Source organism: Rhea americana, unplaced genomic scaffold (genome assembly GCF_003343005.1).
Source record: "Rhea americana isolate MKP2758 unplaced genomic scaffold, rheAme1 scaffold_16, whole genome shotgun sequence".
Lineage (NCBI taxonomy): Eukaryota > Metazoa > Chordata > Aves > Rheiformes > Rheidae > Rhea > Rhea americana.
In genome coordinates this window covers 4,923,634-4,941,180 of record NW_028185705.1, presented here as the reverse complement: position 1 = coordinate 4,941,180, position 17,547 = coordinate 4,923,634, and the positions used below count along the sequence as shown (strand labels likewise).

Here is a 17,547-nt window from a genome sequence, read left to right as displayed (position 1 = left end):
TACTTACATCTTAGCTTCGGAGAGCGTTATCTTGTCCTCGCAGTCGGATAGGGCTTCTCCCTTCTTGATTCGGCTCCACGTGCTCTTGACTCGCACCAGCTGGAAGTCGGTCTGCTGGGGCCTCTCCGACAGGGCTGCCGGGGCAGTTGTCGCGAAGATCTTTTCAGATACTGGCATTTTTCTTGAAAGTAAGATCTCTGTGCTAAGAGAGCTCGCCTAACTGGGTGCATCTGAGATGCTTTTTAAAGGCTCCAGTTTGACCAGACTTTGGAAGGGGAGGGCTCATCTATACGGGGGAAAACAATTACAAAACAAGGATTATCTAATCTAGGCATGTAAGGTAGGGGTGGTAAGATTGTGAGAAGACACGTGCAGGGACCAGCATAGGGTTGTATAACACTTAGTTTTATAATGCTGAGGAAATACAATAGGAGTGCATAAATTAGCTTCCAATGTGATGCCCTACAGCAAATTTAATGTTATGAAAGACAGTTTGCGTGAATCTCACTCAGAAGCTCTTCAGGAACTCCTTTGCAGTGTACAGCCTCTGATGTGGCTGGGCTCTAACTCGCTCTTACAAGGGAAGAGACAGCATCAGGAGTGCGAGGATAGGATTGACGCAAGCAGTTTAAACCTCTTTTGAGCTCATATTCCCAGGATTCACTTTGCTGAGAAATTGGATGATTTTTTTTTWAAAAAAAACACTTTTAAACTTTTGCTGTTGGCTTAAAAAAATAACTAGTTTGTTGCCTGACCCAGCTGTTAATGGCATCCATAGAGTTTTCCTTAGTATGCACAGCTTCCCCTGCTGGAAGTCCCATGGGACTTTAGTGATGAAGTTTTCTTACGGTGGAATTGTTTCAAAATTAGCAATGTGGTTTAGATGACGGGATCTCGGTCTTCTCCTGCCTCCGGGCTCCCAAACTTTTCTGCAGTCTTTATCTAGTTGTTGCGTTAAGATGATACTTCTACTGAAAAGAAATTATCTTGTTATCTGATAGATATGTACTATTTATATTAAAGCTTATTATCTTAGGTAAAGTATATAGATAGCTCCACTGATAAGCTGACAAGGATGAGCCATATGGGACTGTCTCTTGTAGTAAGTTGAGGTTCATTTGATATGGCCTTCTCAGGGCAGGTGTACAAGGAGCTCTTGACATCGTGACTGGAGCTTCTCTCTCCTCATGTGTCTTTTCATGTCTTTAGGAGAGACCAGGCRGCCAACTCTCCTCCAGGGCATTCAGTGAGATGCTGTCTCTCTGCCCCTATGGCATGTTGATAGGGTGCGTTGAGCTCACATAGAGAGGACAGATTTCCTCCTCTCCATCAAACAGTGTGACCAGAGTGCAGGAAAGCAGAGCTGAGCCCCTTACATGGCTGGCCCAGATACACTGCCCCTGACAGCAGCCTAGTGACATGCTCCCCACGAGATTCAGAGATGCACCAGTCGCCTTTCCATGTGATCTTCCTGCTGGGGCATTTAGAGGGTCCCAGGCCCAGGCTTTAGCTTGCCACACCAAACACTCCCTTGGCATAAAGCTGTGTTTGCTAAGCACAGAGGAAGATCTTCCTTTAATTTCATCAGCCGTGCCTGAAAGTACAAATCCATCTTTGCCTTCTCCTTGGCCATTTTTCTGAAAGCCATCCTTGTTCATAAACAAAGATCAAGAAAACAGGTACAATATCAGGGACTGGAAAATTTGTTCTTCAAGATCCCATAGAACAAGAGCTCTCTCGCATTGCATTGAAGGCTTAATTGAAGCTGAGCTCATCTAGGAACCTAGATTTAACTCAAATTTAGTCTGGGAAAAAGCTACAAGAAAAAAACTCCACTAAAGCTATTTAGCCCTGCTCCAAGGAGAGTTACTTGATTAGTGTTAATAACTCCTAACATCTATCTCTCATTACTTGCTTCTTCTCTAGACAGCAAAGCACTTTCCAGAGAGTACAGACTATTATCCCTATGTTACAGGAAGGGAGAATAGAGTTACCAGAGGAGAAACAACTTGTCCGAAGTCACGTCCAAAGCTAGTGGTGGGAGGATTAGATAGAATAGTTAACCTCTTCTCTTGTCTGTTTACCAAATACTCACCTAAAATTTTAACTCTTAATCCAAACACAGTTTGTATTGCTTCCCACAGCAGCTGCAGGGTCTAATTCAGTTTGTTGCTTACTAAAGCATATACTGGAATAATCTTAGGTATGCAGGGAGATCTGTCCTTTTTGTCTTGTTTGTTTATTTTGATTAACAGCAATCTACAGAACATTAGGACTTATTTTATTTGTTTTTCTTTTTAGTGGGCATTTACTTAATTTCCATTTCCATTTTCCTATTCTATTCTGTGAGGCATCAAAATGTCTTTTGTTTCATTTTAGAAGTTGGTAAGTTGACTTCCCGATGTCTGTTTTCTTGTGATAGGCAGCGATTGCCATGTCCTTGTGTTACCAGTCCCGGCCCAACTTTGCTGGCAGAAGGGGCTCATTAAAGAGCCAGGGCTTGGACATAGACATGGACAGCAGCGATACTTGTGGTAAACAAGAAGAGCTGAGACTGTGGTCAGACACATGTGAAATGGGCATCTGTCAGGCCCCACTAAAGGGGCTACTGAGAACTTTGCAGGGAAGACTGATTCCACTAAGCAACTTCTGCCTCATCTGCATTACTCCCGAGCTTACTTACCACACTTTGCAGCTACATTGAGTAGGTCCTTGACTAAATAAGATAGGATGATAAATCAGAGAGATGCAAGATGACATTCTGGTTAGGGCTAGTCCATATTTCCTCATTAACTTTGGTTTATGTTTCATCTGCACAGAGAGGAGATGGACAGTTGACCTCATCTCCGTTACACACTCTGATTTCTGGGTTTTAATTCCTCATTAGCTTTTCCTACTCCAAGTCAAATGCAGGCTTGGTTAGGCTGTAGGATATCTTGGATATTCCCAGTAGTTTCTCCTGCTATCTCTTCCAAGCTCCATCTTCCAGGATTTTCTGAGGACATTTTCCAGCGGTATAGGCTGACTGGTAGCAGCACTCGCATGAACCTGCTGGGGTCTCTGCAGAGACTCTGCCTAGGAGCTTGACTTGAGAGCAGCAGGTTCCTGATGTTCAGCTGTGTGGAGCAGTGGGTGACTTTGGAGCTCTGGACTATCTAGGAAATAAAGTTTGGAGTTTGAGGTTCAAAGCCACTGGTATTTGCAGCTGTATCTGATTGTTGGGCTGGGACATGCATCCATGCTATGTAACCAGAAGGTTATGAAACTGCTGATTATCTCCTTGAGAGCAGGCAGCTTCCCAAGCTCAGGATGTGAACATTGCTGTTATGTAAAGTGAAGTGAAAGTATGCTTTTCTTTTTTTTTTCTGGTGTCAGATGCTATTGAATCTCCCCACATGCATGCACTCCTGGATGGGGGCAGGTGGGTGCAGCTGGTGTTGGGAGCCCAGCCCGAGCCTGCAGCGATCTTCCATAACCACCCTCTCCCTGAGGCGGCAGCTCTGCCCAGGTATTCACAGGCAGCACTGCCTCTCACGCGGAGGAGCCCTTCCCCTCGCCGGACACCTGAGCACCGAGGAGCTCGCACAGCAGAGACAGCAGCAGCAGCAGCATCCACGGAGGCCTGGGGACAAGAAGCAACATGCATTATCCCGCAGGTAAACTCCCCTTTCGGTGCTTGCAACCAGGCTAGCCCTCYATGCCTGGTCCTAGGCTTTCTCTGATCACCCATATTCAAGAAGGTTAATACGAGCTGCAGCTAGGAGCTACTGCTTGCCCGGGGAGGAATACCCTGCCTTAGAGCAGGGGCAGCCTGGGGTGCTTGGAGTTGCAAACTGACAGCTACGATGGTCCACGTTCCCTGACTGTTGYCTCCAAACTGGGGAGAGATTTTCAGCTAAAGGGCAATAACAGCCCAAGGACAAWGCAACAGCCAGGGCGCACAGTTGGGCTGGCAATGAAGAAGCCTAATTCAGCCTTGGGAGTGGAGAGATTCAGGAGATCCACATCGGSAGCTCCAGGAGAGGAGGTAGAGTGGGACACCAAATGGTGTCCMAGTCCCATGCAGAGATTTAGCCTGCAGACTTTGAGAGCTTGGCAGAAAGGAGCAGATTAAGGGTTTATTGGGAAGAGGTGTTTGGTGGTGGGAGGGGCATTGGTTCCTGAGCTCAGCAGAGAAGCTGAGTCTGTAGAAACTCAAAGAAGGGGGGGRAAAAGTGTGAATGGAAGTGAGTAATTTCTGGTGGGTTGAGATGCATGCTTTATAAATATTTTTTCTGCAGCCTTACCCTTGCCTCTGTGCTTTCTGTGACAGCTGAGTGTGCCTGATGATAGGGTACACACAATGAGATGTTTGCTGCCCCTTTTGGCTGTTTTCTAGAATAAAAACAACTGCATGTGGGAATCAGGGCTGCTCTAGCTGAGTGTAGAAGACTTTATTCTTGCACAGCCTGCTCTAAAGCCTATTAAAGCCCATCGAAAGACTCCCTTAGATTGCCTTGGGCTTTGGATCAGACTGTCGGCGTGCATCGTTTACCGCTGCCACACACAACAGCCTTTATTACATAGGAAAATAAAGGTATGTTTCCCACACTCTCTGCCAGTGATGGCAGAGCCTCCTCGCCGCAAGCCTGGGAGCATCTGGGAGAATTCAGCTTTCCTATGGCCTTTGCAGTTGTTGGAGCACATAGAAAGTGGGCCGGTTGGTGCTGGCTTTCCTTGCCTTTCCCTGAAGTTCAGGCAGAGTTTAGTGCCTTGGGTCCTATTCCCCGTGCCAGCTTCCCCACATCCCCTCCACCCTGCTGCTTTCCTCCCTTCTCTTTTCACTCCTGCTCCACCCCAAAGCTGCTGCCGCCTTTCCTCCTGCTGTCGCTGCCAGTTTTGCTTGCTGGCTCTGGCACTACCATGGCTGACCCCAACCTCATAAATTCAGCTGCGCTTGGCTGGTTTTGTTCAGGGCTATGTTTAATGCCAAGCTGGCACTCCTGAGGTAGAGAGGATCCTCTCCGGTCCATGCTGTCACCAGATCCCAGCTCCTCAGGGGTAAGGGTGTGTCTGTGCCCAATGCCACTCCACAGTGGCTACCCCTTGCTAGGTCTAGGACCAGGAATGGCACACTCACAAACTCAGTTTGATGAAGCCAATTCAAGTGTTTTATTGCCTTTAGAGGAATCTGGATCAGATGATTTTCCCATCTCTTGGTGGTGGATTTAAAGCTGCTAAGCAGCATAGGTGTGTGCAAATCACACCACTGCTTCCCTCTTTTTTAGCTGGAGCCATATGCTCAGGGTGAGCCATAAACTCTGTGGCTGGAGTTTAATGCATGTGTGATCAAGCAGTAACATAATAGTGTCTCCTTATAGACTGCAGCTGCATTTGCAAAGTGCTAGTAGGATAAGGGAATAGCTCACACATTGCTTTAAGGTTTCCGTAAAGAGACTTGCTAGGCAAAATGCAATGGCTGAGGTATATTTACACACTAAGACAAAGTGGTGAGTGCTGTGATAAACTCCTGTCAATGCCTGAGCTGTCCTGGTAAGTCTGGCAGTTTGGGAAGATTTGATCAGACCGGGTTTGCAAGTGTTTAGCACCTAGCAATTCCCACCAAAACGCTTAGTGGTTGATTGCCGAGCAGCCTGACAGCATGGTGTCGGCAACCCACGCAGCGCATCAGTGCTCTGGGCTGGGCTGGGAGAGAGGACCTGTTCTGTGAGTTATTTCTGTGGTTGTAAAGTAAATGTAGATGCTAGAAGATGAACACCACCTCAGGATGCCACCTCTGTGGTGCGATGGATGATCTCTTTCCCCCTGTGCTCATCCGACCTGTGCTGCTTTAGTGATAGGGGGAAGGAGGAGGTTTAAATCTCCCACTTTTTTTAGAGAAGATGAGTCTCTTTTTCAGTCTGAAGGTACAAAATGCAATATAGGCCTAGGCTGCAAAGATTTAATTCTACTTTCAGAGCCGCAATATCAGACACTGTCAGCTTCAAATGCAACTGAATTTTGGCCCTCCAACCCTACTCCACCCAGACTCTTTCTGATTTTATTATGCACCAGAAATACCTGATTCTGGAAAAAGCAGAAGCTGTAATCTCTTTCCTTTCCACTACCTAGTAAAGCAGGCAGCCTGTATCCTCAGCATCCAAGCAGCAAGGTGCTGGGGACCATCCTGTTGACAGCAGGAGACCATTTGAAGAATTGCACATTATCTTTTATATGAAGCTGCTGGAGGCTTAAGGCAGCCCTTTTCTGCTCTTTAACTGTGGGGCTTGAAGTCTTTCTTTGGACCTGATAGCATTTTTCTTGCTCTGAGTGAGCTCTCATTTTTTTTGCTGTATGCATGAAAAAAAATGATGCAAGATTAGATGGGAATGAKAAATAAGACAACTCTTCAGGGAAGATCCATGCATAGATATGTCTGGGGAGTGAACTGCTGTTATCAGGAGAGATGTGGGGAGGCAACCAGGGATTGCAGATAGCTTAGTGCTTGCAAAGGTCCAGCCAACTAGAGGAGCCACTTTGATAGGCGATACAAAAACAGGTGATAAAAATAAATCACTTTTCTGAGAGCAACAAAGGAGGAAAAGAAAGTGGTTAAAAAAAAATTTGTGTTCACCTTACAGAGCCCTGCATCCTTGAGGAAAGCCTACCCAGTCTGGCAGCCAGCCACCAGAGCTGCACTGGCTCTTCAGGTGCTAGCACAATGAAGGCAATTCTGACCTCTACTGTTGGCYCAATGCATCATTAGGGCTGTTAAAAATGCAGCTTCCTGAAAGGATTGTATAATCTTTGATGTAGAGTTGATCTTGGCGTGCACCACCTGCTACCTCCTTGCAGTCACGGTTTTTGACACCTGCAGCTGATATTATAACACAGGTTACAAAAGTGGGTGTTGTCTGCCTTGACTTTAGTAAAGCTTTTAACAGTCTCCCATGACATCCTGGTAGTCAAGCTGAGGAGATGTGGGCTAGATGAGCAGACAGTGAGGTGGACTGAGAATCGTCTGAATAGCAGAGCTCGGAGGGGTGTGATCAGTGGCACAACATCTAGTTGGATGCCTGTAGCTAACAGTGTCCCTCAAGGGTCCAGTCTTATTCAACTTATTCATCAATGACCTGGATGAAGGGACAGAGTGCCTCCTCAGCAAGTTTGCAGATGATACCAAGCTGAGAGGAGTGGCTGATACACCTGAGAGCTGTGTTGCCATTCAGAGAGACCTGGACTGGCTGGAGAGTCAGGCGGAGAGGAACCTCACAAGGTTCAACAAGGGCAAGTGCAGAGTCCTGCACCTAGGGGCTATAACCGTAGGCACCAGTACAAGCTGGGGGCTGACCTTCTGGAGAGCAGCTCTGCAGAGAAGGACCTGGGAGTGCTGGTGGACAACAAATTCACCATGAGTCAGCAATGTGCCCTTGTGGCCAAGAAGGCCAATGGTCTCCTGGGGTGCATTAGGAAGAGTGTTGCCAACAGGTCGAGGGAGGTGATCCTGTCCGTCTACTCAGCCCTGGTGAGCCTGCATCTGGAGTACTCTGTCCAGTGCTGGGCTCCTCAATACAAGAGAGACAGGGAGCTACTGGAGTGGGTCCCTTCACTTGGGACTGCTTCATCATCACTACTAAGATGATTAAGGGACTGGAGTATCTACCCTATGAGGAAAGGCTGTGAGAGCTGGGCCTGTTCAGCCTGGAGAAGAGAAGGCTGGGAGGGGATCTTATCAATGTGTATAAATATCTTAAGGGAGAGTGTCAAGAGGATGGGGCTGTACTCTTCTCAGCAGTGCCTAGCAATACGGTGAGAGGTAGTGGGCGCAAACTGAAACCCAGGAAGCTCCATTTGAACATAAGAAAAAAAAAATCTCTCTCCTTGGAGAYATTCAAAAGTCGTCCAGATAGGGTCCTGGGAAATGTGCTTTAGGTGACCCCGCTTGAGCAGGGCAGTTGGAGTAGATGATCTCCAGAGGCCCCTACCAACCTCAACTGTTCTGTAGTTCTGTGATTCCATGAAAACAGCTGGAATCTCTCTCTCTCTCTCTCTCTCTCTCTCTCTCTCTCTCTCTCTTTTCTTCCCTGATTGGCAGGGGAAACTTGTCTGTTACTCACAGAGGAGGAAAACATGCCAATTACTAAAGTCAGACATGGATTATAGATTTGTTTCCCCCCTGCATTAGTAACAAAGGCTTAGTGTGCTTGGCAGCAAGGTTGAGCGCGGGCTCTAGGAGAGACAGATTGCAACCTTCTGCACTCTCCTGCCGCAAGGAGACATTCAGCTGAGAGGTGGTGAATGCTCAGCTATGAGAGGGCAACATGTTGTTGCACAACACATAGCTGGGCTGAGGAATTTGCTGATGTCAACAAACTAACAAGATCCAGGAAAGGGTTAGTTATTTCTGTACTTGCAATTAATTATAAAAACGCTGAAAGAGATTTAAGCCGCCCCTGACGGTGAGATATCAGCATGAGAGTAAATCAGGGGCTGCTATATCTATCCTAAATCTGCCTATCTCATATGTCTGGTTGGGCTCCTGCCACAGACATGATGTTGTCTAGATGACCTCCAAGTCTGGTCCCAAATTGCAGTTCCCATGTAAAATATACATATATTTTATGTTCCTGTCTACTTTTTTTTTTCTTTTTCTTTTTTTTTTTTGGTGTGGTTTGGATAATGAAAATCAGTGAAGTTGACAAAAAGACAACAGTGGGAATTCATCTTAGTAGCTACAGAAAGTTCAGATGCTCTGCTTTGAAGAGCAGACCTTTTGTGAACTTTAACCCTTTTTCAGTTCCCAAAGAAATGAGTTTATTCATTTGGCGCCTCTTGGTGATGGAGGAATAAGTGGGCCCCAGCAACTGGAAACTGTGGTGCTCACTTGATGACTAAAAGTCATCTGGTCAACCTTACTTCACCTTTGTGTGCTGAGGGCTTTTGTAGAGGGAAACACTCAAAGTAGTTATATCAGTGCCCCAGTCCCCCCAAGGCTGTGYGTTGTCCAGTTCTCCATCTCCAGCTAGCTATGCTGACTTTACGTATTCATACCTCTCAAAATATCCAGTCAGAGAAGACATAAAAAGCCCTTCCTGTTATGCCATTTCTTGTCTAGTAGCTGGTGCCAGACCRTTGTCAAGATGATGCTAGGACACCAGTAAGACCCAGTGTTTGGACAACAAGCTCAAGTGGCATTTCATTTTAAGTAGACAGGAAAGAAACAGAGAACCGGAGAAGTCATACAGAGGCATGTGTGTATTACCAGTTTGCAGACCGATCCTCACATGATCTTCTGATTAGAAGTTATTGTTGAAAAATGCTGTTGTATTTGCCTTCAGTACAGGCTTTCTCAATAGTGGACTGCAAGGGAGTTGTCTTTGCAAGGTGTTGCTGTGCCAGGAGGTCGTGAAGCAGCCAGGTGTGCTGCACCACATCTGAGCCCCTGCCAGAAACCTGTTCTGGGTGGGCACCGTGCCTGCAGGAGCAGCTGCCCAACATGAACTGGGCTTTACCCCACTAGCCCTGGGCTTGTCCGGGCTGATCCGCCAGAGAAAACATGTCCTTGACTGTCACTCTTCTTGCCCYGTCAGTCTTCTGCAGCTTTTCTATCACAGGGAAAAAAAAACATTGCTGTGGGCGATCTGCTCCACCCTGTTACATGTACAAATTACTCGTCTTGCCTCTTTGAAATCTGCTCTCATCTGGTGCTTGCATAACGCAGCACGCGTTTTGACACTTGAAGACCAGGAGAACTTTTCTGAAACGTGTCTCGCTCTGCAGGGCTGTAATTCCTCATTTCAGGGGCAAGGCTCTTCCCTTTGCCCGGGTCCACCGTTTCATTTCTACTGTGTGTCACTAGAGGCTTTGAGGTTTTCAGTGGTCTCAGGATATAACATCACTGGGCACAGCACAGCGGGTAGCATTGCTTCTGCCTTTCCAGGCTGATCCCTGAAATGTTTCTACAGCCTCTGAAGTGTTAACTCACTGTGTTGTGCGTAATGGTTTCTCTCTACCTAAGGAAACTGTCTTTTGGCAGCATCAGGTTTGTGAGAAGGCTCTGAGGAGTACACACCATGGGCTAGTCCTTCCCCCTGATGGGGATCCAAACCCCCAGCTATGCAGGGCTAATTGGTTTAAGCATCATTAGCTGTTCGTGCCTCAGAAAGCAGGAGGCTYGAGGTGGCCTGTGTTTGCCGCGAGCTGTTGTTGCAGGTTCGAGTCAGAAGAAGGGTTAGGAGGTTGTGGCACTGCCAGGGCTCCTTCTGTGTCATCTGCTTAAAAACATTTGTTGATGAGTTTCTTTGATTTTATGCCACTATGCATTAGACACAAAAATCTGTTATTTGAACATTTGTCAGTTTGGCTGCATTAGGATAGGTGTAATTGATTTTTCTGAGCGTGAGCATCGTTGGCTCCCGCTGCAGATTATGTGCACAGCAGCCTCAGTGTTGCAAACACACATGAGGGTGACTTACACCTGGTTTGCATCCAGTTAGAGGAGAGCCTCCTTTTGGACAAATAATGGTTTCTACCTGTCCCATGCCAAGACGATCTGCCTGTTTTCACAAGAGTGGTTTGAAATATGCTCTGGGTTTTCCTAAGAAAAGTTGAAACAACATAAAGAAGTTGGTTTCGTTTGCAGTTATTTTGAGAGTTCAGTATTTGTTTTTGAGCTTCAAAAATGATTGKTTTTGAGCTAATCTAATTACTTTCAGAAAAGGATCAGCAGTGGGAGAAAAAAGGGAAGAAGATATAGGAGATTGAAAAAAATAGAAATATRATATTTTTCAATTTTAAAAGGTTTCCATCACAAGCCCAATGAAAAAAGGCACCTTTTTTGGTCTAAATTCTTCTAACTTGAACTTCTATAGACTTGAGCAGTTACAAAATCACCATTCTTCCTTTAATTTTCTATTACAGAAACCCCAGCTGGACTCATTGCAGAGAACCTTCTTAAAGCCAAAGAAATAGCCCTCAGTGACTCACGTGTTCCCGAACAGCTGAAGAATTACTTACAAAAAGCCCTTGATGTTGCTCTTGGACTAGACCCTTACCTGGACGCAATGGCAACTTTGAAGAGGTACGGGTTCTCCTTTGTAACCATGTGCTTTTTTCTTGTGATGATGAGAATATGTTCTTAGATTTTCTGTTCAGAATAGGTCTCAATCAAGGGGACCAGTGGAATGAAGAAGAACAGGCATCCTCYGCATCCAGAGACGAGGCCTGTTTCCTGACCTTGTTTTCTTCCTCAGTAATATACAGTGATGTGTGCAGACACGTTTATCTGTGTGTTTGCATGGCCTTCAGATGAGGCGGAAYGAACAAAAAGCACAAATCCAAAATTATGGAAGACTTTCTTCCCGATGGCAATGTTTTTCAGTACGATGGTCTGTGTTGGACCACATCCCACTTGAAAATAAGTAAGCCAGCCTCCACACAGTTCCCTTCCAAGATCTTGGAGAATGAACCCTTACATTAATTTGGTGTTGGTATAARTAAAGAAAACCTGCATAAAGACTTCTGGATCCATCCTATAATAAGAGCCTTTATATCCCTTTTTATCTCCAAGTGCTCAACAAACATTAATTAATCTGCTAACTAAATTACTCTAGTAACTAAACTAATTAATTAAACTAATTTAAGGTATCATTAATTCAGAAGTCCAACTGATACCCTCATTATTCTTTTTTGAGCTACAGTATATTACTCAGCCATGTGGGGTCTGCGAAACAATTTCCATTTATCACTGCAAATTTTGATATGTGGAAAAAGCCAATTCTGTCTAAAATTGACAATGTGTAAACTGTTCCAGGCTGTGGATTACGGGAACGCTGAGTGTTAGTTCTGTTGCTGAAATAATAGCTGATAGTTGTTTGACTTAAGCTAGCTGTATGATAATAGCTATACATTATCTTATTAAAGTTGTTAAAGCATTTGTGAGGGGCAGAAAAGAGGTTATATGAAATGTTCTAGTCTTTAAGTCTTGGATTATCTGAGTGTGTCTGATACGGGTTATGAATTCTTTCTCATTTTACCGAAGAGTGGTGGGGGGAGTAGAGGAGGGGAAAAAAAAGAAAAAAGCTCAAATGGCTCTAAATTCTGCCCTGCAGAAGCATCACCAGCCATTTCTTGTGGTTACTTTCTTCAGACACGGTAATCTAACCTGTCTGGAGGCTATGGACTTCTTCCAGTGATCTCTTCGCTTCTCTTCCTAATAAGTAGTCTCTTATTTCATCCAAACTCATTGTCACATGCTTAGTTTCTGTGAAATAACATCTGGAGATACACTGCTTTTCTCAGCAGTTTGGGAAGAAAAGATTTTTTTCTCTGTCCTGCAAAAACCTTCAAAGTTTCCATTTTTACGTCATTCTTCCTTGAAACTTTTTTTTTTTTTTTTTTTTTTTTTTTTTTTTTTTTTTTTTGCCAGTTTCTTTGTGGGATATCCAGATTTTGGTCATGACTATAATGTTAAACTTTCTTTCTTATTTCAGAATAACCTCACCTGAACAAGGCCCAGGGGATGCTGGAGGCAGCAAAGCCAAAGCTCAGCTGCAGCAAGAACTCATCTCTGGCAATATGAATGGCAAGTTGGTCAATCAAAATGATGAAATTATATCAGATTGGAAAAAGGGTGTCAATGAAGTTCAACATCCTCTACTTTATCTTGAATAGGGATAAGATGAGTGCTATGGAAATGCCCCGGAAATTTGGAAAATGACTTAAAATGAAAAATATAGGATCTTGCTGTAGGCACAGATCTTCCTAAAGGGTAAAATTGTGTTGGTTTTGGTTTAGTGGCTGTCCAACAGAGGTGTAAGTGCTTGTGCAGTGGAGGTGGCCTATGGCCAAGCACTGAACTTTAAATATTAGAGTAGCAATGCTCAGGCTTGTATTCGCATATAAAGCCTATTAAACTAAATCCATTCCGAGATTCATTCTTCCCAGATGTTCCCATCTTTTGAGTAATATATCATCACAGTGAAGTACTCTTATAATGTATTACACTAATACATTGTTCGAAGGACACCACTGATGATAAATTTCTTAAATGATGGTGCTGTCTAGGGATAATGACTCTAAGAGCAAATGCAAGGTAATGTAGTGACTTTTTTTTTTTTTTTTTTTTTTTTTTTAATCCTGGTTCCAGAAAGAATAGGGAGATATCTTAAAGCCATTTTCATATGGGGGGAATGTTAAAATATGCAATATTTCAAGCACTATTTAACAAGCACTTGAACAATAGCAGCATTGATGATAAAAGTTCTACATTTAAAAGCAGTCCCTTTATTCTGTTGTCTTTTAGATGCATTTTAGATGAAATTTTGTCAGAAATTCTGTTTTTGTTAAACTCCTATTTTGATGTGTCTTAAGATTTGATTTTTTAAAAAAACATGATCACTTAAAAGGTACATTTAATTTTCATTGTGAACAATGTACAGTCTTTCCTACGATTTTATTTTTAAAACTTCATTCTTGTCTTTCAACAGGCCAAGTTTTTAGGATGTTTGTTCATATGATCAGAGCCAGGAAGATTTTATTAATTGGCAAGCTTAAAGGTTACAGCATCCTTGCTATTGCAGAAGAATTGCCAGATGATGGCAAAATCTTTGCGTGTACAGAAGTGCCCTATCTTGGAGTGAACAGCCAAGATGCATTTGATTATTCTTCAGATGGTAAAAAGATTAGCATGCGAGTGGGACCAATAGCAGACACTTTGGAGGTAAAGTCATTTGGAAGGGGGGCTTGGGAGCTCTTGTTCAGAGCAGATTAATGTGTTTCTGCCGGATATACTTTGTCCTATTTCCTGCCCACAAAATGCCGGCTGGTGATCCTAGCTTGCTTACAAGAGTGAACACACTCTTGCGCTAGGATTAATTCTTATTCAAGGTAATATAGGATGGGGCAGCTTTGTCACACAAGATAGATAGTGTTATTCCTTCCTGACTAAACTACCAAAGCTTTTTGACGAGAGGAGTCACAAACCCTGAATGTAAGGCCGTAGAAGGAAGAGTTTCACTAGAGCTGGATGGACATCGGGTCAGGGCCTCTAATGCCAAATATAGTAAATTGGAAGATTGTATCTATGCTCTGGCGGGCCTGCCCCTGCAAAGGACAGCTTGCTCCCACTCTTGACAAGATTTGAGAAAGTCTTGCAATTTAATGCATAAAGTTTGCAATTTAATGGCAGCCTGTCACTGTTTTCCCCACTGGTATCACCACAGGGAATTAGACCATAGATTTACTTCTTCCAAAGTAATATGCCGAGCTTCATATGTGCAAACGCACTAGCCAGATTTGTTTTGTTCTGACTAGCGACTTTGTTCCAAGGAAGAGAAAAGCTTATGACTGCCAGCAGCTGGAGGAGTTGCACTTTCAATTCCAGTTTATGGATCTCCATGGTGTTGCTGCAGGTCCAGCACTCTAACAGCTGATATCCATGATAGGTTCATTAAATGCATAGCCATTCTATTATTAATGCAAACCAATTTGATCCGATTCCATTTTCAATCTGGAAGTGTCAGTGTGAGCTTGATTGTAACTTTATTTGCATTAACAGGTACCATATTTGCTTCTAAAATGAAATGGCCAGGAGCTTTCTGACCTCTGGCTTTCATGACCTCCAAGTTTGATAAGAAAGAAACAAAGAGCTTTGGGAAGTATATGAATAAACGAAATGTTACAGATCACCTGCAATGTGCAGCATTTAAAATCCCAGCTCCCTGCAGTGAGTGTGAAATTAATTGAATTGCTGTTGCTCTCTAGTGCCCATTCTGTGCAACTGACTTACTGYGACTGAATTAAAATATCTAGAGGCAGGCAGAGTACATGCTGTGTAGAGATTAAAGAAGGGAGCAAAGACATGAAAACTAAATCCTTAAAACAGAATGTTGCAATTGATTTTATATCCTCCGACTGCAACGCGAGGGCACATCCTGACCCTGCTTCTGCAGGTACTTRGGGCTTTGGAATGTTTCCTGAAGCTGATGGCAGCTCTGGTGCTTGTGTTTGGAAGCAGAGATCCTTACACCTGAAGGCTCTTGACATGAAAGGATGGCAGAGTTTTTGCACTGGACTATGAGCTTGTATTGCTAAACCTGGTAGCTATTTTGTCTTTGCCATCAGGAGAATCAGGACTGACCTTTATCCACAATGACTCTAGGTGGAGAAGGGGCTATGGGATATTGTAGCATTGGTGTTTTCCCTCAAGGGGAGAGAATATATTCTGTGAGACTGGGAGGTAGGTTTTAGGTCCRCTGTAATGAAGGAAGTTCAGTATGCCACCACACTGGGAAGAGGCAGCAGGTCTATCAGAGTCATCTACATACAGCTGCCCGCYGTGTGATCTGCATCACTGCATTGTGCAACATTTTGAAGCTTAACAAGGCTCTGCACTAGCTAGCTGCTTAACTACACGCTTCATTCAAACACTCAGATATTCCCAGGTCAGTGAGCCTRTTTCGATGCTTAGAACTAAGCAAATGCAAAAATGTTATGTTCACTGGTGTTCTAAGGAAGGTTGCAATAACAGGCAATAGCTTTGGATGGCTGCTTATGAACACGTTTGGAGTGGCCTCTCTGGTGAGTCTTGTTTAGAGTCATTTGCTGTTCCCTAGCATGTCAGGATTATTGGGGTTTGCAGCAGTTGAGCTGGACTGGTGCCTGCCAGGGTGTGGAGAGGAGGCTTAGGGTGTTAACAGGGAGCTACCTTCTCCCTCTTAGAAAAAAAAGACAAAAAAACAAAAAAACAAAAAAACAGATTGGAATAAAACACGTCATCCATTGACACATGGGCTTGCTGAAAGGCAGGAGGACTGGGCAGTTGCTGTGGGCAAGCTACTCTAGGGGTGGACAATGTGCTGATGTCTCACAGCTCAGCCTCTCAGAGGAGATGGAGAACAAGAGCATTTCTGTGCCTATCGTCCACAGAACAGCTGGTCCAGGCCAGAGCCGGGTTGGAGAGTTGCTGAAGAGTGTGATGAGATGCAGGAAAAGCTGAAAGAAGCCCTAACAAGGGCTGTCGATACCATCTAGGGTATCTGCAGTCCTGGGTTTCCTTCCTGTCCCACTGTAGAAGGCAGAGATGGTCGCCCACCACTTCATAAGTTCTCTTTTAATGTATTGCTCTCTGGAGATGGCTACTGCAGCTTTCCTGCTATGATGACTGTGGCTAAATTTTGCATCCAAACTAAGGGGAATAGGGAAGAGTTTCTGCCTAGCTGCCCCTCCTCAAATCCTGGCAGCAGTGCGAGCTCATGAGAGCAGGGAATTTACCACTTGCCTTAGCACACTGACTCCTTTAAAGCACAAAAGCTTGTGTAATCTRTAACACTACCTGGCAGGAGAAGGTCTTTTCTACTGCATGAGACAGCCATTYAGAAAGCATAAACTACCAGAAGATGCAAGAGGTAGTTGCACCACAAGTGTAAAGCTGTCCTTGTGTAGCAGCTACCCGCCAGGAGCAGCAGGATGTGCCTTTCCCAAGTTTGAGGAACAGGAGCTGCCAAGGTGGTCTCCACCCCCTGACCAAAGCATGTTGCTCACTTACAGTCTGGCATGTGCCTCTGTGCCCAATGACTTCAGTAATTTTGACGTAAACTGTTTAAATACAGAGTGGGGGCAGCTTTTTCTTAGGTTCAGGATATCCTTYGGAGCTTAAGCCAGATGATTTCGGTGGGAATTAGCTATCTTTCAAATCTGTGCTGGGCCACAGTGTTTAAAATCKTTTCCTAACAAGCTCCTTAAGTATAAACTCCTCTCTGTTGTGTTCTGCCTGAATAACGTGCTTTGCTATGCCTCAGCTGCTGACAATAGGCCTGATCCTGCACAAAGTCCTTCCTTTAATTCCCAGGGGTGTTTTGGTCAAACAATGGATGCAGGATTGAGCCCACTGGGAATGCAAACTGCCAGCAAATTATTCATATTTGTGATTTTGATCGTTCCATTTTAAAATCGAAAATGCAACACAAAAAAATAACAATGTGTTTGCAGCAGATTCAGCTGATTGTAGGGCATTGTATAAGCATGTAGGGGATTTCTTTTTTCTTTTCTTCCCTCCTTTTACCAGACAGAATAGGTGAAGAGGTTGAGTTGCAGATCTCATTTCGCCTGTTTTGCTGCTTGTGAAGTCTGCCAACAGAATCCACCTTGACAAAGTCAAGGACTCTGCGTTTAATGTTGAACTGAGTGAATAAATTATGCATGAAATTGTGTCGGAGTCTCTAGTGTGCAGAATTGCTCCTTTTGATATGAAAGGTTAATTCAGAAAGGAGTCCAAAATAGCTGGAAATTGTGGGGATAAGTGGATAGTATTCACTGTTGTGAGCTGTTATTACTAGAAATTGCATTCCCTCTCTAGCTTCCCTAGAGATTTAGCTTTGCTGGTGAATATAAACTGTACTCAATAGAATAGCATTTAGGAGTAACAAGAGTGTATGTCCACATACAGTAAAATATTCTAATAGTGTTTAAAAGGAAGCTGTACTTTTTCATGTGTTCTGTGCACCCGAAGGATGGATTGCTATTACATTTAGGTCAAGAACAAGACATAGCAAAGGTAATAAGTTTTGA

At 44.2% G+C, this 17,547-nt stretch overlaps 1 protein-coding gene across 1 annotated transcript in view; it reads left to right on the top strand.

The window, feature by feature from the left end:
• Positions 1-3,625: 3,625 nt before the first annotated feature.
• Positions 3,626-17,547, top strand: part of LOC146598596 (uncharacterized) — a 37,183-nt gene continuing 23,261 nt past the window's right edge. The window contains exons 1-4 of the mRNA XM_085299997.1: positions 3,626-3,656; positions 10,900-11,059; positions 12,471-12,610; positions 13,467-13,699. Coding sequence (XP_085156123.1) covers positions 3,641-3,656; positions 10,900-11,059; positions 12,471-12,610; positions 13,467-13,699 — 549 coding nt within the window. The 5' untranslated portion in view covers positions 3,626-3,640. The remainder of the gene's footprint in view (positions 3,657-10,899; positions 11,060-12,470; positions 12,611-13,466; positions 13,700-17,547) is intronic.